The sequence below is a fragment of the Paroedura picta genome, chromosome 1 (assembly GCF_049243985.1).
Source record: "Paroedura picta isolate Pp20150507F chromosome 1, Ppicta_v3.0, whole genome shotgun sequence".
In the NCBI taxonomy this organism is placed as follows: Eukaryota; Metazoa; Chordata; class Lepidosauria; order Squamata; family Gekkonidae; genus Paroedura; species Paroedura picta.
The window spans coordinates 108086611-108113788 of NC_135369.1; the positions used below are offsets into that span (position 1 = coordinate 108086611).

Sequence of the window (27178 nt, forward strand, 5' to 3'; positions counted from 1 at the left end):
TAAAATCCAGAATGTTTATACATTTTTCATGATTTGGACAATGGATATTTTTAAAAATGTGGAATGTTTTCAATGTAGATTAAAAACACATGACTTTCAAGGTGACCCCTACATGCAGAAATCAAATTGTTGTATTATTGTATACATTATTTCATATTATAAAGAGGTTTCTGTTTTGCTGCTTATTTACATTTCAAATTGCCTTTTCTGTACTTTGCATAATTGTTGAATAATAAAATGAATCATGTTGCAACATTGACATGAGAGAACTGAAACACTGGGGGCCATTTCGCACGGCTTCAAAATAGCACAATGGTTGCTAATTGAAAACGCTACTAATTTGGAATAACCCACGACGTCGTAGACAATCTGCAACACTCCTGAAACCGACCCGCAAAAAGCGCTTCGTTGTAGCGCTTTCAGGGGAATCCCAAAAAGTGGATTCACCCTCCGGAAAGCGATACACTCCTGCAACCAATCTGCAACAATAGCGATAAAGACCTGTGCGTTAACATTGTTGCAGTTTCTTCAGAGTCCCTCCTCCTGAGCCTGTCCTCCAAACTTCCGGCGAAGCGATCGCCATTTTTTTTCCCCAAGCGAGTGGAGATCAACGCACCGGCGAGCCTCCGTTTAGCCAGTGAGGCTTCCCAGGCTGCAGTCCCTCCTCAGAGCTGTTTACAGTCACTAAGCACAAGAAGCCCGCAGAAGCCCGTTTGCTGATGTATTTTCCCTTTATTTTTCACACTGTTTCGGCTGAAAATCGCGCCCGTGAGGGGGGGGGAGGGGGGATTTTTTTTTCCACTCGGAGGCAGCGTGGCCACAATCAAATGACAGCTCAAACAGAGGCTTCCCGGCTTCAGTCCCTCCCCTTCAGTCACTAAGCACACACATTTCACACATTCCATTCAGCCGAAAATCGGGCCCGTGAGAGGGGGGGGGATTTTTTTTTTTTCACTCAGAGGCAGCGTGTTAACGATCAAACGATCAAACGACAGCTCAAACACCCCAGGCAGCTGGATGGGTCTCTCCGTTGCAACGAATCTACCCATTCGTTACAATGGGTCTGTTTTTTTTTTTTTTTAAACCTTCCTTAAAGGGAAAGGGGCTGTTTGGGAGCATGCTAACGGCTGCCCATTGGCTGCTTGACGGCCAGGGACGGGACAAGCTTGGCAATAGCGCTTCCTTTCTAGCGATTTCTGCCGAGACCGGAAGCCTGTGGGAAACGCTAAAAAACGCAACTGATTCCACTACAAAGGCAGGTATGCATAACGACGAATTCCACTATTTTAAATGGCGATTTTTCATTCAGTGACCAATTTGCAACAAAGATCCCCGTGCAAAAAGGCCCTGGCTATAGTAATCCCACTGTTCTGTATCCACATCTTGAAAATTTACTGTGAACTGATTATTATTATTTCTCAGCTTGCAGCACAATGAGTCCAAACCTGAATACAAAGTACACAACAATACACTTTAGTTTAAGGGTAAATCACCCCACTCCAGGAATAGTAGGTCTCTGTATTAATACCATGTTGTTGTTTTTTTAATCAGCATTTATAATCAGCACAATTTTGGAGCAAGCAGATTGAAATACAGGGTAGCACAATCACTAATACAGATTAGAATTTGTAGAAAAATAACTGCAGTGCCTCTTTCATCATGCCAGGCTGCTGAGAGCCACCACAGGCCCAACAGCAATTTCCTCTGGACTGCCTTTGCACTATCCAGACACAACACAAACACCCTGTGAGAACATTGGCTTGCCCAGCTCCATGGACCTCCAGGGGAATTTGGGCCTTTGGAAATTTGTTCTCCGAGTTCTTCCATTCAATATCTTTTATCCACCAGTGTATATTTTCATTTTAGTTAACTGTAGCTAAACTCATCACTCTTTCGGTCCAAATTCTGCCATTCCCCTGCCCAACTTTGAAAACTTTTTAGAGGTATTCTCAGACACTAAGGAACCATTAAAAACCCCATGTTTCTGCCAGTCAGAATTCCAAGTGGATTACAATAAGTTCCCGTCCTCCATTTCATCATCCCAACAACCCCGCAAGGCTGCTTAGCCGGAGATTGTGTCACTGATTAAAGTCAACCAGCAAGCTTCATTGGCACAGCAAGGATTTGAAGCTGGTAATACAACATTCTAACACAGAGGTCTCAAACATACTGCCTATGGACTGTGAGTGGGTGCACACAAAATGAAGTGTGTGTAGTTGAAGCCATCATAAAATAGGAAATGGCTAGGAGGCTAAGCTAAGACACTGAGGGAAAGTAGTGTGGAGAGAATGCCAGCAAAGTTGGAGAAAGAGGTGTGGTGTTTTCTCCCTCCTGCCTCCTCCAGCTACAACTCTGCGAGGATTGGCAACACCACTATGACTGTTCATGCACTGGGAGCTTCACTGCCCCAGCTCCCGTGCAGGAGCACAAATCAGGGGCAGATGAGGTGCACCAGGCCAAATGATCCCCCATGTGGGTGTAGGAAGTGCTGAGGCAACCTGCCACAACTAAAACTCCAGCCTGCAGCCTGGCATGAAACCGCCAGTGTGTAAACGGTCTATGTGTGGGTGTGGGTGTGGGGGGGGGGATTACCAGATCCTCTTAGGTCACCAGCGGGGAATGGAAGGTAGAGTTGCAAGGTCCAGATTGGGAAAGTACTTGGAGGTTTTGGTAAGGGAGCCTGAGGAAACCAGGAACCTTATTCTGATATAATGCCTTAAAGACTTCCTTCCCAAGCATCCATTCTCTCCAGGAAAACTGATCTCTTAGTCTGGAGATAAGCCATCATTCCAGGGGATCCCCAGATCCCACCTGGAGGATGGCGTGTCAGTGAGGGGTGGAGATAAGTAGTCATTACTGCCAAAACAGCCCCAACCAGTTTCACATTTTTTCAAACTGTGACCATGAGGAGGCTTTGCGAGAATCAGTGCATGAAGGGGCAGTTTCCCAATGAAGGAAATGGGCCAGTGAGGGAGACAGGTGGAGATTGAGAGGCAATTGGGCTGACCTCTGCATGCTGTTCAGCGGGGAAAGACATCCTGGCCTTGCTGCCACAGTTGGGTGGGGGCAGTCTGGTGTACCTCCTCAAGATCCCAGGAGGTAGAATGGGGCAAGAAAGGAAACAAAGAGTGAGAGACAGATTATAGCTGTGTTAGGCTGCTGAGGTTAGTCATATGGAGGGGTGTGTTGAATACCTTATTTATTTGCAAGGAAGATCTCCTAAAAGTACTATATATACAAAAAGTAACGAATTTATACAGAAATGTAAGATATTTTCCCCTTTTATAGTATCCCTTGGAGGGAAAAACCCTAGTCTTACACATGATTAAATATATTTATTGGAGCTTTAAATCAATTGTTTTCAGTTCACGACACAGATGCACAATATGACTGGGTTCTGTTTTGATTAGTTCTTAATCTTTTCTGAATCTTCCCAATGAGAATCTTTTCAGCCTGACGTTCCTCCAAGGATAAGGTGACCATCCTTCCCGCCTTTGGCAGCACTGTCCAGCTTTTGGGGCTTTTGCCTCGTGTCCTGTTGCGTTTCCCGCCTGCCCCACATATTTTGTAAAAAAAAATTAATCAAAAAAAATTTTTTTTACTTTTTTTTGTCACGTGGCAGACAGCTGAGTAGGCAGCCTGGGCTCAGGAGGCCCCCGTGCAGGCTCCCCGGCTCTGGGCTCCGGGGCGGGGCTTCCCAGCCAGGTCTGCTGCCACCTGCTTGGGCAGCCTTCCTGCCTCCAGACCTTGCTGCCTCCTGGGCCGCTGCCGCTCTTAGGTCAGTCAGAGAGGGAGGGGGGAGGGAGGGAGGCCTGTCTGCCACCGCCTGCTGCTGCCACCGCCCTTCTAAGGGTCGGGGGGAAGGGAGGGCCCGCCTACTGCCACCACATAACCACAGATTTCTGGTCACCTTATCCAAGGAACTCAGGAGTGGCATGTGTCATTCTCTCATCCTTCATTGCATCCTGCTTATCGTGGGATGAGGATATACCAACTTGGAGCTTACCGGTGTTAGTGTTTTAAGCATGTTTGTATTTTGAGTTTTTAAAAAATCATTAACTGGGTTTGCCTGTGTTCTTTATAAACTTTATATGTCCAGTATCTGGCATTACATTTTATGGCACACATGGACCTCCCAACAAAGTGACACCTCTGCTCTAACTATTACTCCACACCAAACCACACTGGCAGTTACATTCATTTATACAACATTATGCAACACTGACAGTGCAATTCTATATAGAGCTATTTCCTTTAAAGTTGACTGACTTCAATGGATTTAAAATTGCACCATTAAATAACACCACTTCTTACAACCTGTAAAGCAGGTTGGAACTGGCCTGATGGGGAGCTATAAGATGACATTTATTTATGATCCACTGTGTCTTTAAAATAAAAACAAGCCAAATTCAAAACCATTACAAAGAGCTACATTGATTGGTTCCCAAAATGAAAAACTGGAGCTTAGCTCCCTCTTCTTTTAGAAGGTCACTTGCAATAGGATCCCATGAATTACAAGGTACTTTTTAGTTATAACAGCAATCTACATCATGAGGGCATTAAAACTAGTAACCACACATCTCTGAATTTCCTCTCCCTCACTTTTAACATGTCTTGCTTCTAAAGTGGGCTGTTAATCAAAGCCGGCAAGCAGATCCTCTAAGTGACATAATATGTTCCAAAGTTGTAAGTAATAAAAGTAAATGGTGTGCAGCTTATTGGCTTGCTCAAAGTAGAAATCAGCATGCCAAAAATGGGGGGGGGGGGAATCACCAGAAACAAAGGTACACTTAAAATGAAAGAGAACTAGGTTGCTCATTTAAATGTGACCGTTATAGCAAATTTTGAAAGTACTGCTATTTATTGTTTGGGGGATTTTTCTTTAAAAAAGAAGAAATCCTCATTTTATCTACTAGGATTAACCAACCTTTATGTTGTAGAGCCTGCAGTTCTTCTGGAATCACTTCTAGTCTCTGCTTAAATGGCTAAATTCCCCTGGAGGAAATGGCAACTTCATAGGATGGAATCTATGGTACCACATGTCTACTGACCTGCATTTTATTCCCTCTCCCCTAAACTCCACCTTCAGAGATATGAGGATGCTGTCTATTCATGGATCCATGGATTCATGAATCCATGAATCTTTAAAGCAATTGTCCTGCGTTTGCAGTATCCTTCCAGTATCCACTTCTAATTCACTGCTGCCTTTTGCATGTTAAAGTTCTCATTTGTATTCGATATTACTGCTCTAATATAAATATTACTTATTCACTATGAACTCCAATTTGGAATGTTTTAAATAGCAAGAGCATTTTACTGTAAGAGTTGTGACTTGTATGCCGTTCCCCGGTATTAGGATCTCTCCTTTTTGTTTTAAACCTTTTAATCTACCCATATGGCTTAAGAATTCTGTTGAGATTTGTCAAGCAAACAGACTGCCACTCTGGACATCCATAGACATGCTTATTTTTTGAAAACATACGATGATTTACATGTTTGAAATAAAGGGTTTTTTCTTCCCATTCTCATTTTGACATGCTTATTAACAACTGTTAAATAACTGAAACTTCTTCCTATCTTAATAGTCTAAACATTTTGTTCCCTCCAAAATAAATACACGGCACTTGATTATAAAAAATATACCTGTACATGTTATCGCTTTAGATAATCTCTGCCTTTCTTTGTATCAGGGGAAATTATTTTTTCAGGATCCTTACTTGTTTTATTTCGTATCCAGCATTTTTTTATCAAAGGACAATAAAGTGGATCCTGTAACCTTTGCGTTAATATGGATGGACAAGGCAATTTAACCTGCTTTTGTTTACTTCACAAAAACTTAATGGTTTCCTCAGAATGAAGGATGTCAGCCTCCAGGTGGGACCTGGGGACCCCCCAGAATAACATCTGATCTTCATACTACAGAGATTATTTCCCTTGGAGAAAATGGATGCTTTGGATGGTGGACTTTATGGCATTGTACCCCACTGAGGTCCTCCCCAGCCTTCACCCCCAAAGTTCCAGGAGTTTTCCCAAGGTGGCAATACTACACCTCATATTGCGCTAGGAGGGAACCTGACAACGTAAGGCAGAAGAAACATACAACATTGCCTCCTCATCTCCACAAAGCTATCGTCTGTACACAGCCTTCACAAAAGGTGTTGAGAGTTATGCAAATATATGGAGTAGCCAAGGATACATCATGAGAGCCAGAAAAGTTAAGTCAGGCCAAGAGCTAGACACTTTCTTAGTCAGAAGAACTGCAATTGCAAGGAATTGTTTACTACTTAATTTGAGGATGCTGACAGTTTGAAGACTGTGCAGGGGTTTATTTTCACATGGCTATGGCTGGCCTGCAGGATAGGAAACAGAGCCATAAGGGCAACAGGATTGCCAGATGCTGTTTTGAATTCTAACGGCCTTCTAATACATTCATGGGAGATCATGGCCTTCTTGTTTGTTATAATAAGGTGAAGTAAAACAACTGAACAAAACTGGAGGTGGACACTGAAAAAAATGATAAGAGATGTTTATTACTAGCTGTCTGACAAAGAATAATGTCTTAGTGGGAAGGGAGCAGGACAAGACTGTAGGTTTGCTTCTTTTGCTTTTGGCAGACTTCTAGAAATGTACTATCCTTACAATTTGTTCAGAAACAAACAGATAAATCCCTGGTTGAACCAATCCTTAGTACAACAAATGAAATAATAGGTTTGAACAAATGAAGTTATCCATACATTCCTTGGACGAAGGGCTATGTACAGCACGTTTTTTCTACATAGATGTACAATGATACACAAGGGGAAACGGGATGAATGCTTCTGGGCTTGTTTTGGCCAAGTATGTCACACACAACTATGTATACCAGTTTATTTTTCTATCTATACTTTTGTGGGGAAATTATCATGTATAAAGTGAAAATCAGCTCTCAAGGTACAAGTGCTCTAAACTATTTTTTTTAAACCCTGTAACTAAATAAAACATAGTCCATACAAATGTCTGACCTCTACAAATTTCTGACCTTTATAAATATTTTTCTTTTCTTTGGTTAGTGCTCCCATTGGAATACTATTTTTATTTCAGCATCTCAAAGACTGCCTCCGACTGTCCTTTTCCTACATGTTGAATCACAGTACAAATATACTTTTCCAAATATAGATCCAGAAGGTGACAATTGGGTACGAAACAACCATTTAACTGGCCCCACTCACATGATTCCAGTATTCCCATACATACTGCACCCATACTGCAAGTGACCCAATGGCTGTGGGGACACGAGAAGCAGGCCTCAACTTTTACATTAGAAACTCCACTCACACACACACATTAATCTATTTTGCACAGAACTTAGGCTTACTAAAGGTAAAGGTATCCCCTGTGCAAGCACTGGGTCATGTCTGACCCTTGGGGTGATGCCCTCTAGCGTTTTCATGGCAGACTCAGTACGGGGTGGTTTGCCATTTCCTTCCCCAGTCACTACCGTTTACCCCCCAGCAAGCTGGGTACTCATTTTACCGACCTCGGAAGGATGGAAAGCTGAGTCAACCTTGAGCCGGCTACTGGGATTGAACTCCCAGCCTCACGGGCAGACAGCTTCAGACAGCATGACTGCTGCCTTACCACCCTGCGCCTCATTAGGCTTACATGGTGTCCTCTTTTTAGCAGACATTATCTCTTTTTTGGTGTCCATCCACTTTCTGTTTTTGGTTTTTTTATTATGAAAATGTCCCCTTTGAGGGCTGGGAGGCTGAGTCTCTTTTGCCCTATGGTCCCCCAGTGGAGGCAAGTTTCATTTTAAATAACAGGGATATTTAAAATGAGATTTTAAAATATAGCAATCAGTTGTTTGAAGCAGTCATTGGGGCAAGTCTTTCCCCCTTTCCGAATATGGTAACCCTGACTGAACTTCTTACCATTTCTTAAAGTTTCTACTCCAAGCGACAGAGACCTAAAGAAAATGTCTGCTTTGGAGAGTGGACTCTATGGCATTGTACCCTGCTGAGGTCCCTCCCCTCCCAACCCCATCCTCCCCAGGCTCCACCCCCAAAATATCCAGGTATTTCCCAATCTCAAGCTGGCAAGCTTAATTAGGTAACACACAATGAAACAGTACGAAGCTCTCTCAAGTACATGCAGAATTTTCCATGAGACAATTAAGGCATTTAAATTCCATAAATTTGCCAAACTATACAATGTTATCTGCCAAGTTATAAATTATGCATTTCATGCTGTTAAACTATTAACATAAATTTAGGTGTTGCAAGGAAGTATTGTATACTTTTTCAAGTACCATCTATTTTTTTTACTAATTCAGCACCCACCCACCCCCATGGTTCTAAAGGGCTACATCTCTGCACACAAGACTGGATACTCCATGGGTTGAATCAAAATAAATATTATGTATTTATTAAAAACCTTCATGTACCTTCCCCCCTTTTTTTGCCATCAAGTCACAGCCAATTCAGGGTGATCCTGTAGGCTTTCTAAGACGAGAGATGTTCAGAGGTGGTTTGCCATGGTCATCCACTGCACAGGGATTCTTGGTGGTCTCCCATCTAACTACTAACCAGGCTGACCCTGCTTATGCTTCTGAGATCTGACAAAATCAGGCCACCATGGGCTATCCAAGTCAGGGCATTTTCGTCTACTATGATCTTTGTCAATTTTCCTTATAAGGATATTTTTAAATATAGAGTACTTAGGAATACAAATAAGGTGAAACTATTGGATTTTACAAACTGATGCTTCATTATTACTTTATATTAAAATGAAATTAGACTTTTGAGAATTACAATGCAACCCTAAGCAGGACTACTCAAAATCGTGTTGAAGTCTCTTCAATAGAGTTTCCTCAGTGGAGGAAAGTGTTGTTTGGATTTCACTGTTGGCTTTCTAAAAGCACCCCCTTTTACAATTTGAAATTTGAGAATATACTGAAATTTGTTTTAAAATATACAATGCCTCCAAATGTCAAATTATCATTTATGTAGAGTATTTATGCTAAATTAACCTCAGTTCTAACAGATAACTTAAAAATCACTTTCACTTATTTCTTAGTGCTCTCCAGTTTCAACTTGTTGCTTTGTCTTATATTTTCTTAGCTCATAGAGATACAGTTCTTTATTTTCTTGTGATGTATTTATAATTTTGCATATACGACTTTAACTCCATGTACATTTCCAGAATTTCACAACACCTTTTCTCCTCTGAACAGCTTCTGGATTTAACTCTCAAAATGATTTTTATATTCAGAGAATGTGCTAAAAAGAGGTTTCGTGTTCATGGTAGAATATCTTCTGGAAAAGAATTTCCCACTGTGCACTTGCATATGTTTTTTCCTAGGCCACATTTCCTGTTATTTATGCCTTTTTATTCCAGTTGAGGCTTTTATTCTCAGTCATTTGCTAAGTGAAGCCACATTCTTTTCAGTGGGGTCTGTGGCAGCCATGCACTTTGAGGACTACAGTGTGAGTCAGTTTTACATGTCTTGGAAACCGTCCTAAGATTCCTACAAAAAAGGCATACCATTCAACATTTGACAGTGGATAATAGGTACATGTGTTTTGTATTATGCAACAAGGGGTTTATACCATGATAATCAGCAAGCCAAATAAGCCAGCCGCTTTCTATGGGGTCTGGGGAAAATATACTGCCAAAGAATTTTTGAAAGACTAGTTTCAAAATATAGTATTTCCTGAAGGCCAGAAAGCACATTTTTCCCTTTTAAGATGTCATATATTTGCAAATTTGGAGTTGTTGTCACATAATGTCCATCTCATGAAGCACCAATACACTAAGAACTTCAAAATTAACTAGGTAAAATTTTAAGGCCCAGTTTACTAAAACACTTGTGGATATCAAGTACAGAGCATTCAATTTCCATCTAATTTGGTTATGTTACCACTAGGACGTACTCATTCCATACTTTGAACACAGGTTTCCAGCTCCAGGTTGAAAAACACCTAGAGAATTTGAGGGGTGGAGTGTGAGGAAGCTGAGGCTTGGAGGGGGAAGGGACTAATTGGGTATAATGCCATAGAGTTCACCTTCCAAAGCTGACATTTTCTCTAAGTGAACTGGTCTCTGTCGTCTGGAGATCAGTTGTAATAGAGGGAGATCTCCCTGGATGTTGGCAACTCCATCCTGAGCTGAAAGGATGCTTATACATTTTTTAAATGAAGTACATGACAAGCTGGGATCTGCCATTTCTTATGTATCTTTGCAAAAGGCCACATGCACCACAGTTACACTAATAGTAACAAAATAGATTTGAAATTATCACCATGCCTTCAGATCTAGCAAAGGTTATTTTGCACAAAAGTTTTATTATATAGTCTAAACTTGCCCTTTCCTTTTCTACTTCAGTCTGTGTTAATGATGTAGGGGAAACATTAGAAATCTAATTGTACTCTAGAAAATCTGGACATTTTTCAGTTTTTGAAAAATAAAAAAATGGATATTTGGGGGCATACTGGGGAAAATCCTTTTGGAATGAGGCTCAAAATGTGTAGTATGAAGATTTTAATATAATACAATCTACAGCATTTAAAGATACTTCTTTTTTATTATTCTATTAATTTTATAGAATAAAAGAAAAAGAATTTTAATAGAAAGTACAAAGAAATAAAAATATTGAACCCCGTATAGTTAAGATTCACCCTTATTTAACGAATACATTTATTTACTATTGGTCTATATAGTCTGTATAGTAATGCCATAGTTCATTGAATTCTTCTGCTGGTCTGTGGTTGATTAGACTGGTTAGTTTATCCATTTTAGATAATTCTCTAAGTTTATCCAACCAGTCAATTATCTTTGGTATTGGCTGTTGTTTTAAAGATATGTCTTGTGTATACTGTATACATATATAACATTTTAAAATATATTTTAGTCATTTAAATGTCCACAAGTAATCCACTGTAATGTAATGATCATGAACAAAAGAGTTCAGTATTTTCACTGTTATGTTCAGCATAATATCCAAATATGCTGCTAGTTCAATTGGGACTATATGAGATTTATTTTTACTATAGGAAGTTATTTTTTTATTTTGAACTTACATTTCCTACCTCTTAGATGGTAAAAACTAATGAACTTGCGCTAAAGTGGCATAGAATGCAGCAGTCTGAAGCTCTCAGGCAAGATTTAAATTCCATAAATGTGTCAAACTACAATTTATCTGCCAAATTACAAATTATACATTTTTGTTGGTAAAGTATTAACATACATTTAGGTGTCATAAAAAGGTATTGCATACTTTTCCATTTCTATGCAAATTTTTGGTTTAGCCAGTGTCCCCCCCCCCCACTCCCAATGGCTTTGAAATTTCCAGAAAGCTTACATATCTGCATACAAATCTGGATATTTATGAATAAAACACTGTTCTTTAGTAGTTCACATCCACATCTTCTAACTCTTGACACAGATACCTGATTAATTTTCCATTCTGTTTATCAGGCGTGCATACTCTCAGAAAAGGAGTTTATATGACACAGATATAGTTTAGATGGGATTCGTTGTTTCCATACCAATTGCTACAAATTGTCCCAGTCACCGGTGCAAGCACTCTTCCTCAGACACTCGAAAACTCACGCCCTGAATAAATCTTTGTTGGTCTTAAAGGTGTTACTGGACTCTGATTTTATTGTGCTGCTTCAGACCAAGACTGCTACCCATTTGAAAGTAAACTGTCATGTAGGTGATAGAATCCAAATGATTCTGGGAACTGAAGTTAATGGAGTTTTCCAGTAGGCAGAAGAATAAGATCTTATCAAAATAAAGAAAGGTTAAGTCCTTTAGTTAAAGGGCAAGAGAAAGAAAAACACAGAAGAACAGAAGACAAAGAAAGAAGAGCAGATTAAACATGGAATGTTGCCAGATGACAAGTAGACTGCTTATTTTATGGCTATAAATTTGATCAGAAACTAAATGTTGGTCACTTAGGTTCATCTTTCTTGATATCTAATCATTAGGGATCTGTTTTTATAATGATGTTTCCAATGTATTTGCTTACCTTGATCATAATATGTAAACAGTTGTTTCTTAGTAGTTTTATTTCTGTAACTAGTAGAAAAGGCCATTTATAAAAATGGGCTTTTCCGGTGGCGTGGCGGAGTGGGCCAGTGCAGGCAGGGGCGGCGGTGGCTGGAGAAGCGAGAGGCCAGCGGCGGCTGGAGAAGCGAGGGGCTGGCGGTGGGAGCAAAGGGTGGCGGTGCATCAGGCAAGGTGGGCGCATTGGGGGGGGGAGTATGGGCATAGCGTGGGTGTGGCAGGTTTGCTCGTTGACGGCAGGGCTGTTCGGGTGTGAGTAGGCCCCCCCGAGCAAGGCGGCTTTGGTGGTGGGGAGAAGGGGTGGCACAGGCAGCGTGGAGGCAGCATGGCTGTTGGCAAGGTGGCTTCCTGGGTGGAGGGAAAGAAGCAGGGCCACCGTGTCTGTGATGCGGCGGCCCTGCTTCTTTCCCGGGGAGAGGTCCTGTGCTGCCACGTGGCTCCCCGGGCGGCACCCCCCTCCCCGGCCAAGGTCCCCAGGTGGCCAGCGGGAAAGGAACAGGGGTGCCACATCTTTGACGCGGTGGCCCTGCTCCTTTGCCGCTGGCGATGACTTACCGTTGGGGCAGCGCAGAGGAAAGGACATCCGCCTTGCTGGATGGACAGACGCCTCACTGGAGCGCTCCTCGGAGCACAATTGGCCACTTGGCCCTTGAGTGCCCCTCCGAGTTTTTATCACGGACAGGGCCCGCCCTATCTCCTCCCCATTAGTCCTTACTCCTTCATTTATACCGCTCCACAGGAGCGGTTTAAAGATGAGCATCTGCTATACAATATCTTTTTAAAAATGCCTCTATAATTGCATGTGATTTTTGCCTAACTTGGTCCACGCTAACAAGGAAAAGCATTGTGGAAGGAATCTTATTTGTTTACTTATCGGTACATGGTTTCCACAAGTAGGCTGTATCCTTAGAGCAATCTGGGAACTTTAAGAATTCCATTAGAAGGTGTTTATTGAAGAAAAGTTTATTTGTTTTAGTCCACCTGATTACTCTTATTTGTGGCAGTGGTGAAAAGGTTTGATTCTCTTTAGATATTAAAGCCCTGAAAGTCATCACAGGGACCATTTCCGCACTGGAAGCTTTGTGCCGGGCTGAAGGCTGGAGTTTGAGTCGGGGTAGGTTGACCTGCCCCTTCCTCCTCCTGCATGGGGGAGAATTTGGCCCGGTGCACCACATCTGCCCCGGATTTGTGCTTCCACATGAGAGGCGGGGCAGTGAAGTTCCCTGTGTGGAAATGGTCAGAAGGAACCCTGAGGAAGGCAACTCAAGAGTGAGTCTCCTGTTATTGAATGGGGCTTATTCATAGGACTGCAACTCCAGGACCTTGCTTAGCTGGGTAAATTGTTACCCTGAATGAAACTGGAAAGCATGCAGAGACTATTTGATTAAAGAAGAAAGGGGAAGAGAAATCTGTCTTGCTCACTATGGAGGTACCCAGAGGAAGAAAGAATTGTTCCCTGGGCCCCAGGTGCTTCTGTAGCTTGGTAAAATGGAAGAGTTCATCTGTACTGAGTGTCATGGAATCTGAAGGGAACGTATTGATCTCTCACTTTGCAATGGACTCTAGAGGCCCCCAGGAGCAATAATAAAGGCACTCTGTCTCCAAAACCAGCTGTACAATTAGAGGAACTAACCCTCTCCCCTCATTTGTGGAAGCTTCATAATGATGGCTTAACAATGTGCACAAAATGATCTTGGTCAAGTCTCCAATTTTCAAAGTCAGTTTTCACCTATTAAATGGAATTGGGAGCAACAATAAAAAAGGTAAAGGTAAAGGTATCCCCTGTGCAAGCACCGGGTCATGTCTGACCCTTGGGGTGATGCCCTCTAGTGTTTTCATGGCAGACTCAATACGGGGTGGTTTGCCAGTGCCTTCCCCAGTCATGACCATTTACCCCCCAGCAAGCTGGGTACTCATTTTACCGACCTCGGAAGGATGGAAGGCTGAGGCAACCTTGAGCCAGTTGCTGGGATTGAACTCCCAGCCTCATGGGCAGAGCTTTCAGACTGCATGACTGCTGCCTTACCACTCTGTGCCACAAGAGGCTCTAGGGAGCAACAATAAATTACATCAAAAATAGGCTGTCAGGCCAATGGTGGGATGTCACTTCCAGGAAAAACCTTTCTAGGTATTGATGGAAAGTTTTAAGTGATTCCAAGAGAGGAATAATGGGAGGGAAGGCAGCATGGTGTAGACCAATTTTATCATATCATGGAAGCTAAGCAAGGTCAGTACAGGGAAGGCAGACCACTAAGGAAGACTCTGCATAGGAAAGCAATGGCAAAACATCTCCCCTTCTCACTTGAAAACTCCTTACTGGGTCATCATAAGTTGGCTGCAACTTAACAGCACTTTGTGTGCGCATACGTGCACACGCACACACAGAAATGACATAACTCCTAGATAATTGGTTGTGGGAAGTACTGAAGCACTGATGGAGTGATATCACTTCCTGGAAATACCATAGAGTTTTCAGAGATTCTAAAAGGGGCTGACATTGCTTTTCCTGGAAGTGATGTCATGCTGTTGCTAATGACTGCCCCCCACCTTATGTCCCTACCTCCTGGTTATCTGCTGTCTCTCGTAACCTTTTCTTAGGACAGCAGATTAGAACATAAAAACACAACAATATAAAAGACAACAAAAATATGAACAACTATAAAAATGCAAATCTTGCACTGTAGAAAATTATCAAATTGAACAGATCACATCAATAGAACAGATATGTACATAGAAGAGTACTATGTAGCCAAGTGAACAAAAAACACTATAAAATATTACTGGGATCAGCCCCTGCGGAAGAGAACAGTCTTGATTAAACTCCCATAGGCAAAAAATGAGAGGGCCAGCCAGAGTCCACAGGGCAAGAAATTTCAGACCCTGGGGCTATAGCCAAAAAAGACCCCTATTGCATACCCACCAATTTGGATGTCAGATCCCCCTAATGGGGGCATGGTGGTCCCTCACTCCCAGATCCTACCTCTCTACTACCAATCAGCTGGCCAACAGGGGAGAATTGCCCCCTCTGAAACATGGGAGGAACACCTGACATTTCAACAATGTGCCTATGTGACTTCAATGTGACCAAGAAATTACAAAGGCACAAGGGGGACCTCAGGGTGACACTCTGGTTTTGGGAAAAAAATTCTATGGTAGAAGCTAATCCTACCATAGAATGTTTGCTCAAAAAAACATCTGACATCCCCCACGTGCCTACATCACTTCTAGGTCAAACTGCAATGAAACTCCCGTCCCCCATTCCCCACTGGAGGAATCTGGCAACCCTCCCACCAACATCAACTCATTTAGGAGAACCCTGCAGAGAGGACAAGGCCACAACAGTTGATCTGGGCATGGGCAAAGACCAAGTCCACTTAGGCCTTGAAAGGTCAAGCCCAGCACTTTGAATCAAGTCTGGACACAAATGGTTATCCAGTATGATTTCTGTAGAATTGGGGAAATATTCCTGCTGTGAGTTCCTATTTCCATTTTTGCCACCACATTCTACACAATGGAAGTTTCCAAACTGTTTTTTAAATTATCCCCATATACAGTATGTGACAGCAGTCTTAACCTGGATGTTACCAAAGATGTTACTGTGTATAACTGAGACAAATCCTGGAGTGGTCACAGCTGGTAAACTAGCCTAAACTGGAAAACAGACACCTCAACTACTCCTGATATCTGTTTCTCAACTGTGAAACCATCAGGAACAAGTGGTTATGCCATACTCAATATCGCTGGATAACCTCCCCCTACCAAGTGAGTTTAACTTCCATAACCAGGCTGCCAGAACAAGAAAGCTGTTCATGGAGCTGTGCTGTCACCACTCTCTCAAGCCCCATTCCAAGGAAGGATAAATTTAACAGCCAGCAGAAATTTCTGAAATATCAAGGCTTTAAGCATGGCTTCTTTGATAATAGTATGAATTCCCTCCTGTGAACCATTTTGAAGAGAATCTTCTTGCAAGGAAGCCCTGATTAGCTGCCTCAGACTTTCCTTGGCAAATGAAAGTAGCCACAGTGAGCAAGGCTCAAGAATGCAAGGGGGTAGTGGTGGGCCTCCTTTTTCCAAGGATTCTGTCCACTTCCTCAGGCTGAACAAACTGAAAAGTATCCATATATAGACACCGGATCAGTGGAACATTTGGGGACATCTGCTGCAACTGCATTTAATGTCTTCCAAGTGTGCTGTTAAACAAGGTATTCTCCTTATGTAGCGAATAATACGCTTTCCCCCCAAAGTAAATATATTCCCAATATATATTTTTAATGAAAGCTTTTCATTTTGAAAAAGGAGGCATCCATTAAAAAATTTAAAATAGTAGATCATGACTGTATCGTTCTCACTTTGTGTATGATCGACCACAGCATTTTAATGCAAAGATGCTCAAATGTATACTAGAAACGACACTTTTATTAATTCCTTTCTTGTTGTTTTTCTATTCTTTTTTCTTTGAAAATCTCTTATGCTATCTTGGACAATTTTTACTAGTTTATAGTGGCCTCAATAAGTGATAAAATAATTTGTGTATGGGAGTGATAGTATTGCAACTCGCACACTGTCTGCCCTCCCCTCTTTCTCTGGAGGTATACAGACCAAATGTTTTCAGACGGATTTCCCCCTCCCCGCTCACTACAGAAACTCCTGCCGTGTTCTGCTTTAGTTGCTGGCAAGCCATACAAACAAGGGGAGAATAGTCTTGCTGCAGAGTGAAAAAGGCCTATTAGTTCTTTTATATTACATTTCAAAGCCCAGAAGATGTTGGCTCTAGTGCTGAAGAGTGAAAATCCCCTCAAGTCAACAAAAGAGAAAGGGCACAGGGGAGAAAAGAAAGCAAGCAGAAAATTTTCATGAGCCAGCTAGTTTTGCTGCATTTTTTAAAAAGCTGTATATGTGGTTATATGCATATGTGGGGTTTTTGTCATCTAAAGTAAACTAAAGGCAAACACTTCTCTAGGGATCAAGACGCATGTGGCTCCAACAATATCACACACGCTGGTTAAGAGTAACCTGCAACAATTGTGTGCATATCAGTGGAAATTCATTTCTCTTCCAGCTATGACTTGAAACATGCCAATGACTAGAAAATGCAGCAGGGTTGGAAGGGAGTTATGCTTTTCTAAAGACAACACAAATATTACCAAACTGCACCCAATGCTCAAGAAGTGTTGCATCCTGCATTGCATGACTCGCTGTTTCTACTGTGATTTATCGATAGCTTATTTCCATCTTGTCTATCCATCTTGACTGAAGCACCGTATTCTCTCTCCTTCCTGCCACCACCCTGATAGGCAGGTATGGGAGTGGTAGAATTGCAGCTTTGCTCCAATCCCCCAGTCAGTTGGACTGGCCTGTTCTTGCAAGCTCACTTGCTGCCTGAAAGTTGGCTTCACTCCTAAGCTGGGCACTGGTTGGTAGGATCAGAGTAAGTAGGCAGAGTCAGCAGCAAGGCTTCCTCTTCCACCTTTATTTCATTCTAAAAATGGTTCTTCATCCATTGTAGCCACCAGCCCTTAATATGTTGCGTCTAAACAATTCTTTAAAAAGCTATGTTGGTTGCAGGGGAAGCATTCTTACAACACTTCTGCATCTGAGACCACTGGCGAGTGTCTTTCAGGGCCAAAACAGACAACCAAACAGTTAGGTATCATGACATGATTCTTTTATCAGCCAATTGATGAATTATCTCACATTTCCAGTCAACCCAGGTCCTGTACTTTTAATAGTTAAGTATCAGATGAGGTCTTTGGTCTGCCTTTATCTTAATGACATACAAAGTCTCTTTCCCCTGCTTAATTCTGGTCATCAAAAGAAAGTAAGAAATGATAGAATTGTGCAGCACTTCCAGAAAGTAGATGTTCTTAAACCTAATGAGGAACATATCACAACAACTGGGTAGAGTAAAGCATAATTTAAACAACACCCTGAGCCCATGTAAAGATTCACAGGGAAGTTCTTTACTTCGCCAGCATCAGACTGTAAGTTTGTTAGAGCAGGGCCATGTCTCTAATGTGCCGTGCATGTTAATCATAACGGTGGTTGGAAAATTCTCAGTTTCAAAATCTAACACTATTCTATTTAGTCTGAAACCTTTCAGACATCCCTTGTAAACACTAATGCTAAAATGAGCCATTTGAACAGATCCTGGAGAGTAATGAAAATTGCTGCTGAAGGCCAGTTCAGTCAGGGGATAACCATGTTCCATTCTCATACCGACTCTAATTCTGCATCCTGATGCTACTTACACAACATTTGGCCTGCAGCAATGACTCCTTCAAGGCAATGGTTTTAATCAAGACTGTTTATTCAATACAACATGACACAAATACAGCATCCGTGTCCTGAGATAATTCTTTTCATAATGGAAACTTCTAAGAACTCTGTCCCTCGACCGCAGCTCTTGCATTGTATAATGTGTGGAAACAACAGCAACTTCATGCTTCTGTCTCACACTCTGCATGCATTTTAAAATGCTCCACCCCCCTCCAGTCCCATCCTTTTGGTAAAGCCAGCAATGGTAATTAGTAGAGGACGGTAGATTGAATCTAAAACTATTATACCAAGCTTCCTAATGTCAGAAAAATTCAGTGATGGAATAAACTGTGAATCTCCCTCCTTGACTTTGGTCCCGGAGACATCTATTGGAGATGCTAAGGTTCCAGAGTATATGGTTTGATGCTAGGTGACAACATATCCTTTGAGAAACTAGGTGGGTATTTATTTGGCCAGTGCCAAGATGGAAAAAAACCTGGGGACCCCATGTGCACTGTGTCAAGTCCATAATGGAAGAAAGGCAGGATACAAATATATTAAATTAATAACATAACGTGCTAACATAGAAGGGATGTCACCGGCTTGTTTCAGAAAGCAAAGTGTCTCAAAAGTGTTTGGTTGGGGCAAGGGCCGGATGATCTTGGGGTCCCCCCCTCTCCCCTTGTTTTTAAACAACCATTCCATCTTAGACCCTGCAGCCTCCTTATACCTGCAGCGCAGGGTCTGACATCCCACCAGGAAAAACCTGCCTCAGCAGCTGCATTGCTGACAGTTCTTAGTGGCATTTAACTGTTTCAACTCTTTTATTGGGGTTTTATGGAGGCTTATATTAGGACTTTTACAGTTCATTGTTATTCTTCCTTATTTTTTGTAAGCCACCATGAGCCATTCTCCTGAAAGCAGCAGCAAAGAAATCTCATTATGAATAAATAAATAAAATATTAAATATGTTTAAATTATATTAAATACTTGTTTTTGCAGAAACAATGAAGGGACAGAACAACAATGAAAACATCACCGAAACCTACCTAACTAGAGTTAGGTGAAGGGGAAAAGTCCGAACAATACCTTCTACAAATTGCCCACTTAGCACTTCTATTAACTTTACCTGTTTAGAGTGGCAAATTCTCCTGATACTAAAGGCAGAACTAACTTCCTGCTTCTTCTCCAGTCCTGCCTACAAGCCTGTGGTCTGGGTCTCCTCTGTTGTACCTATTGCACTACAAACCTCAAGTAAGCATGTTACTGGCAATTAAGGAGAGCAAAATGAATTTAACAAGAGTTGAACTGCTAGACCAAATAATTACAGAGAAGTCCCTTTCAAATGCTAACTGGCAAGACTAGCCAGTATCAGTGGGCCACACTCGTGGTCATATGCAGAATCGACATGGCATTGTACCCAAAGACTCTTTAAACTAAAGCATCAGATCTGATCTTTTTTTTGCTTACAGTTTGTTCTTTGTCCATTGTTTGAGCACACCTGCGATCAGGTGACATATCATTTTTGTCCGATTCTTTGGCAGGACCTTGACACTATGTCTGCCCATTTAAGGCATCAGGGTGATAATGTTCTTAAGGAGGAGGTATGAGTGTGCCCAACTGCAGGTACTCTACCTAGAATATATATATACACATTCTTCCTTCCTTCCAAAGGGGGAAATTCATGTGATAGAGCCATTCATGTGATTGCCCTCTTCAGAGCATCATGGAAGGAAGGAACGTCCTTGTTGCCACCATACAAACAAAGCAACACCCACACATGTAGTCTGAGCTGAGTCCCTGATAGCTAAAGTGCAACGTTAGGTTTGCTACTCCCATCCTATAGTCTCTTGGGGCCTCATGCCCCTCCCCTCGCTGCTTCCTCTAGTCATAGGAACACAGTAGCAAATCCACACTACAATCCTCAGCTGGGTTGTCCTGAAAGCCCATTTTCTTCAACTGATCTATAAGGCTGTAAAATTGCTTAGGGTTGCACTGATACATGTCCATCACTGTCTTTTTCTCCTTATTCCAGAAAAATGAATACAAGGACTAGGCTCCATGCATGTTCACAGTCTTTCCTCTCAGTAAGTTGAGTTCAAAGAAAAGGAGACACATCAGCATCACATACAATACTTAAGGTACATTTGAGTTTCTTTTTGTCTCTTGAAGTGTATATATATATAATGCAGTTTTAAATGTATAAGGTTTTTATGGTTATGACAGACAGGGCTTTTTACATTTTAAACAGCATTTAAAACTTCTCCTCTACTTGTGCCACCTATGAACAAATATAATGCAACAGAATAGCATCCACTTATCTGTACATTTCAAAATAGCTTTTAAATAACATTTTAACTTTTCCTCCTCTTAAGAATGGGAAGCAAGGAAAGCCGTGCCTGATGCATATTCCATTCATAGACCTGGGATTCTGATGACTATATTGGGATAAATTCTCATTAGATTCTCATACAGATCCTGACTGCCCTCATGTTATCTTTCCCAGCTCTGCTCTCTAGTAATACTGACCAGGTCAGAGAAATCATGACCAGTTTGAATGCTAAGAAAATCATAGCTATCTATTTCCTTTTCCTGCTACCATATCTGCTACTGCTGCACCAGGAAGAGCCAGGTTATTTATTTTTCTTATTTATTTAAAACATTTTATACTGCCTTTCTACCCAACTGGTGTCAACACAAATGTAAGTAAAATTTAAACAATTAACAATATGTTAAAATTATTTTTAAAAACAATGCAATTAAAAACACATAAATACACAACACTAGAAGGAGAGCTAGAACTGTTATTGTGGGCATGCCAGACAAAACGAAAAAGTCATCACCTGCTGGCAAAAAACACCTGTAAAGGGAGACAGAGGAATGGGAAGAGAGTTCCAAGTTTTTGGTGCCATCACCCAGAAGGCTCTTTCAGGCTGGTGTTCATACACACACACACACACACATACACACACCACACACACACTGTGCATTAGGCAAAAGAGAAATTGACAAAGCATTCTCATGACTTTGTACTGCACAAAGACAGAGTAATGATGAATAACAGGGGCAATCATCAAGTACCCAATCCAGAGAGAATTTTCTTATAAGAGTAAGACTAGCTAGCAAAAGTGTTAGGGAGCACTGTCCTGTTGGTGGCGGGAGACTGGAACATACAACCACCATGTGGGAAAGGCTCAGTGTTCATCCATAAAGAACAGCTATACAAAACCTCTTAAGGGAAGTTATAGCAGAGGACTGACTGAGACATCCTCTATTTCCACTGTTTGTATGTGTGGATGTGGGACTTTCAGCATATATTAAAGGTCAAGGAATGTTAGCTTTATGAAGATAAATATTTAAATCACACAAGCTAGTTTTACTGGCTTTACTTTTAGCCTGGATGATGAGGCAGAGGCAGGAATCAAGGGGTGATATAGATGTGGCCAGGTCACCAGGACACAATGGTTATTTTTATGTCCTCATGACCCAACATTTTCCCATGTGTTTATGAAAGGATGCAGCACATTGTGCTGCCATACCTGCTTTCAGAACACAGGAAAGGCAGCTTTAGAGGGGCTTCATCCACATTTGTGAACAGAGCAATCCTAAACCAGCCAATTTATGTCAGTTCCATTTTATTTGATAGGGTTTACTCTCAGGAAAAGGTTCTTAGGAGCACAGACAAAAATCACATATAGTGTAACCTTAAGCAGAATTATACCCTTTGAAGCTTATTGATATAAATGGACTTAGAAAGGTGTGGCTCTGTTTAGGATTGCTCTCTTAGACCGTTTACGCACTGGGAACTTCACTGCCCCCGCTCCCGTGCAGGAGCACAAATCGGGGGTGGATGAGGCTCACCAGGCCAAATGCTCGCCCGTGTGGGTGCAGGAAGAGGTGGGGCTACCTGCCATGACTAAACCTCCAGCTTGCAGCCCGGCATGAAACCTCCAGTGCATGAACGGTCTTAGTGACTGATGGTCTGACCCCTGACATTAAAAAACTGTGATCATTTGAAATAACAAGAAGCCCAAGTCTATAGGCAGTATACATAAATACAGCTTTCTGTGTCTTACCAAGATATAACTTTATATCCTTATTTTGTTTTGGTTCTTGTATTTAGTATGGACACTGACTTCGATGGCCCAGGCTAGCCCAATCTCATGAGATCTCAGAAGCCAAGCAGGGTTGGCCCTGGTTCATGTTTGGGTGAGAGACCACCAAGGAAGTCCAGAGCCACTATGCAGAGGCAGGCAATGGCAAGCCACTTCTAACAATCTCTTGCGAGGAGTCACCATAGATCAGCTTTGACTTGACAGCACTTCCACCACCAGTTAGTATGCACTCTACAAAATTTGGTCATGGTAGTAAGTGTGTAGGAAGAAAGTGGCTTTCAGGCATGTGCAATACAGTATCATTTTACAGATATCATGAGGACAACTGAAATGCCTGCATACAATAAACATCTGGAAAGAGTGGAATGCTGCTCAAAAACTGGCATGGGACTATTTCAGAGATGCCTGGGGTGCCAATTTGGTCAAAGTTTGTCATACTTCAGTCCTATTGAAATAAATGGGGGTGAGTGCAATCAGGGCAGACGTAAATGTTATCACAGATGTTGAGCTGCTGGCGGGCTGAAAACAGCATCGTTGTGTTAAGTTCTTTCTGTCTCTTCCACTTACTCTGTTCTGTGATATCATCATGTCATTGAAATGACTGGGAATGGTTTCCATTCTATGCAACTGGCTGCCACTGGTCAGGGCAAGGAAGTCCTATCAGGGGTATAAGTGGCATTATAGTTAATGACAGATTGGGGGACAGCTCAACAAACCAGCATCCTCATATCACTGACAATAGGAAATTACTTAAATGACTTAACTTAAATAACTTAAACTTTTAATGACTTAACTTAAATGACATTGACTTCTTGAAACTTACCCTTTCTAAACTTAAGATTTTTCATTTTATATATTAAACAATGTTTTAAAAAAGGGTGGCTACCCTCTTGATTAAACCATAGCAAGCTGATGCCTTCCAAGTACAGGGATTACCAGAAAGTTCAGAAAGTTTGAAGATTTTTTGTTCCATACAGAACTCCCTGGCTTCCCTATCCTTATCACACTATAAAGAAACAATTTTAAACCAAGTCGTGCACATTTCACACACAGCGGTAATATAAAGAAATATTTTGAATTTCTGGATCAAGCTAGTTTTTGCAGCATAAACAGTCTTGCATGGCAGAAGAAGAAAACGTGGGGAAACTGGCAGTGGGGAGGAGATATCTGTTGCTAACTGTTCAGCTAATAAAAATTGACTGTGGACTGATCGTCAAAAAAAAAAAAAGAGGGATGCTTTAGCCCTGTAGATGAGATGTGTCATTAAGCAATTTATTATTGACAGCAGTCTCTTTGTCCCTACAACCATCCCCAAAGATACAGCAAAGGAAATGGAGGAGCTGCAGTTATGCACTTGTAATACACTAAGTCCTTGTTTTTCCCCCCACCAGACACTGCAGAATAGCAATTGTCCATTCACAGCACATAGCAGGTAGTCTGCATTTCAGAGCTAATATTGTTGGTATTCCTAAACTGATGTACATATAAATAGAGCACAGTTTATTATTTCCCCCCCACTTAACCATTCAAAAAGCATGGTCAAAGGGATGCATCAATGTTTCTGAATGTGTCACCTGTTCATGAATTGAAATTATGAACAAGAATCTAATAAACAGGAAGCAACTGCAGGACCCGGCAACTGCAGAAGAAACAGCTTAATAGAGCCTGTAGTGTGATTAAACCATTTGTTAGACAATATACCTTTCTTCCATTTTTTTTTAATTAATGTCAACCACTGGCTATGCAGAAAGGATTCTAAACATGCATCTCTCAAGTGACCAGTGTCTCCGTGGGCATGTTGCAATGGTGCTCCTGAAAACAATGTGAGTTCTGGTTTGAGCCACCGCTCCTGTTCCCGGCACCACATCAGAGGACTTTCATGCTGCAGCCGTCATTCATGTTACGGCTACAGGCTGCTGCTCGATGACCAGCTGAGCATACGTGACATCAAACAAGCCCCAAAGAGACACTTTGGATGAAGCTTCCCCTGCCCATCCTTCGGCTCTGTGGCAAAGCTTCTCACAAAGGATCAAAGCAGCCTGTTTCCTTTTCACCAAAGTTAAAGACTGTTCCTAACTTTGTATTTGGCACTCTGAACCGGCCAAAAGCATCAGGACACCTCTACTTGTGTGTAACGCAACACAAATGTCTGAGACATTACAGTGCTACACATCTCCATTCCCTCCCCCTAGCTTTGCCCCTGTATCCAAAACCCCCTCTCTCCCCAGGTCCAAGATATCAGTTCCCATAGATGCAGTCATTTATAGGGATTCTATCCAAACCATTGAAATACTGGACTGAAGGGGGGCAGAAACCTTTAAATCTCTTCATGGTCCTTAAAGTGTCATTGCACTAGAATCCTTCAGTTACGTCTTTTGCGCTCAGTACAGTTAAAATCCACACAACTTCCATGATTCAGACTACATAAGGTAACAACAACAGTGAAAAAGATACGACAAACAAAGAAATAAAACCATAGTTTCTGACATAACAGTGGTTAGTGTATTCTTCAGGACACAAGTACTGCCTTCTTCATTAACTTTGGCAAACGCACCTTCTACCCCCCTCCCCCCCCCAAAAAAAAAGCATCGTTCCACTGCTTGGATTTGCTGTACATACCTCAACCATTAAACAAGACATTTAACCATAGTGGCAAATCGGTGACCTTTGAATGCCGTGCAATCTGGAAGCGGTGCAGCTCGTTCATGAAGCCTTGTACCGCAGGATCCAGCAACTGCATCCAGGATGAGGCAAAACAATTCAGCGAGGCGCACCGGCAGAGAGAGCGAGAGTGAGCGAGGTGCGCAGGCACACGTGCTGGGCAAGGTGAGGGCTGGGCCGGGGGGCGGAAGTGCCCCCGAAGATCCCCCGAAGAAGTCGCGAGCGGCGGCGGCAGGCGAGGCTGGGGCGGGCGGGCGCCCGCGCTTTCCTGCCAGGCGGGGACTCGAGCGGGGCTCGGCGGCGCTTGCTGCAGTCCCCGGGCGGCCGAGCGCGGAGGGCGGGCGGTCCGGCCGGCCCTGGCGGGGAGGCGCTGTCAGCGGCCACAGGCTCGGCCGGGCGGGCCAATCCGCGGGAGCCCCGCGAGCTCGCTGGAGGGGAGCCTTTTCTGTTTATGTTTCCTCGTTTCGCGAGTGACGTCAAAGGGGTTTAGTTTTTCCTCTGCATGTGCTATTAATTTTAAAGGACTGCTACGGGAAGAATGTGACAGTGATGTCGGCAGAGCTGCCACCCCGCTCGAGAAGCAAACCAGAGCTGGGTCTTTCGTTTTGTTTTTGTTTTCATTCAGGTCAGGATTCCACAGGGGATTGTTTTTCAAGACAGGGGCTGCTGGACAGATCCCCCACGGACGCCAGCAAGGTATAAGGGGGGAAAGAGCAACAGATAGGGATGAGACAACAAAAGAGCTGTGATCATAAAAGGCGTAAGAGGGAAACGTTGCCCGGCACTTGCTGGAATGAACCTATAGTCTCTCTTGCTCGAAGGAGTAAAGGAAAGGGAAATGCTGCTATCTAAACCGGGTTCTGCTTTGTACCAGGTGTATTTCCCAGGTCAGCCCACTCCACACTTTGGGTTTGTTCCTCTGGATCCATTTGGGGCAAACAATTGTTTGTTTTTTCAGCTTAATAAAATTCATTCCTTCATCGCTGCCGCTGTTACTGTTGGCAGTAGCTCTTGATGCTAGTGTTTGCTTTCCCACTCTCTTTCTCTGTTTTCTGACCTTGTCCTACTCCCCTTTACGATACCGGGGATGGGGTCTGTATCAAGCCAGGTCAGAGGAGGCTGCTGCAGACCAACCAGCAGAGACCCCTGGTGCCCCTCATACCTCAGACGCTTCCTCCCACACGTGTCATGCCATGTATCAGAACACCATGGAAAATACAGTCCTGAGTTGGGAGAAATGCCAGGGAAGGGGAAGTGAGAGGGGAGAGAAATTCTCTGCCTGCCAGCCTGCAGGCTGGTCTGGCCGAAGAGCGCTGGCAGCAGACCGAGACCCAGCCGCCATAGTAAGGGAAGCAGAACAACTTCCATTTAACTTAACGGACCCCTACCCCCTTCCCCTCCCCACCCACCGCTACTAAATTACAGTCAGGTAATGCAATGTAACGAAAAGAAACACATACCAAGTAATTATATTCATGTTTTAAACATTATTTTCATTGTAGTAGTTAGAATGTTGTACTAGGATCCGGGAGCCAGCTTGGTCTAGTGGTTAAGTGCAGCAGTCTCTAATCTGGAGAACCAGATTTTATTCCCTGCTCTTCCACGGGCAGCCATCTGGGTGACCTTAAGCTAGTCACAGTTCTGTTAGAGCTATTTTCACAGAGAAATTCTGTCAGAGCTCTCTCAGCTCCATCTACCTCACCGGGTGTCAGTTGTGGGGAGATGGAAGAAAGCTGGCTGATTGTAAGCTGCTTTGAGACTCCTCTGAGTAGCAAAAAGCAGGGTATAAAAACCAATTGTTCTTCCTCATCCATGTTCATATTCTCCCTCTCCCCTGCTATTTAGACATTTTATTATTATTATTTAGAAATGTATATATTGCCTTTTCCTCAAACAGTATACAAAATCAGTCTCCCATTTGACTTAGCAACAACAGGCAAAATAGGTTTGGTTAAGCGAGAGTGACTGGCCTGAGGGTGACAAGGAGCTTCCATAGCAGAGTGGGACTTCAAACCTGAGACTCCGTTCCTCATCCAGCACCTTAACCCTTACGCCATGCTGGCTCTCAAAATGAGACTCATTCGATGACTCTAAGTGAG

At 42.5% G+C, this 27178-nt stretch overlaps 1 protein-coding gene across 4 annotated transcripts in view; it reads right to left on the bottom strand.

Annotated features, from left to right (window-relative positions):
- PDE7B (phosphodiesterase 7B) overlaps positions 1-27178 on the bottom strand; it is a 251800-nt gene that overhangs the window by 176045 nt on the left and 48577 nt on the right. The window contains exon 1 of one of the 4 annotated variants that reach the window (XM_077351936.1): positions 25038-25570. The exons of 2 other annotated variants lie outside the window; for them this stretch is intronic. In XM_077351936.1, the coding sequence (XP_077208051.1) occupies positions 25038-25058 (21 nt within the window). In that variant the 5' untranslated portion in view covers positions 25059-25570. Of the gene's footprint in view, positions 1-25037; positions 25571-27178 lie in introns of those variants that run through there. One more of the 4 variants, XM_077351942.1, reaches the window with a different exon arrangement.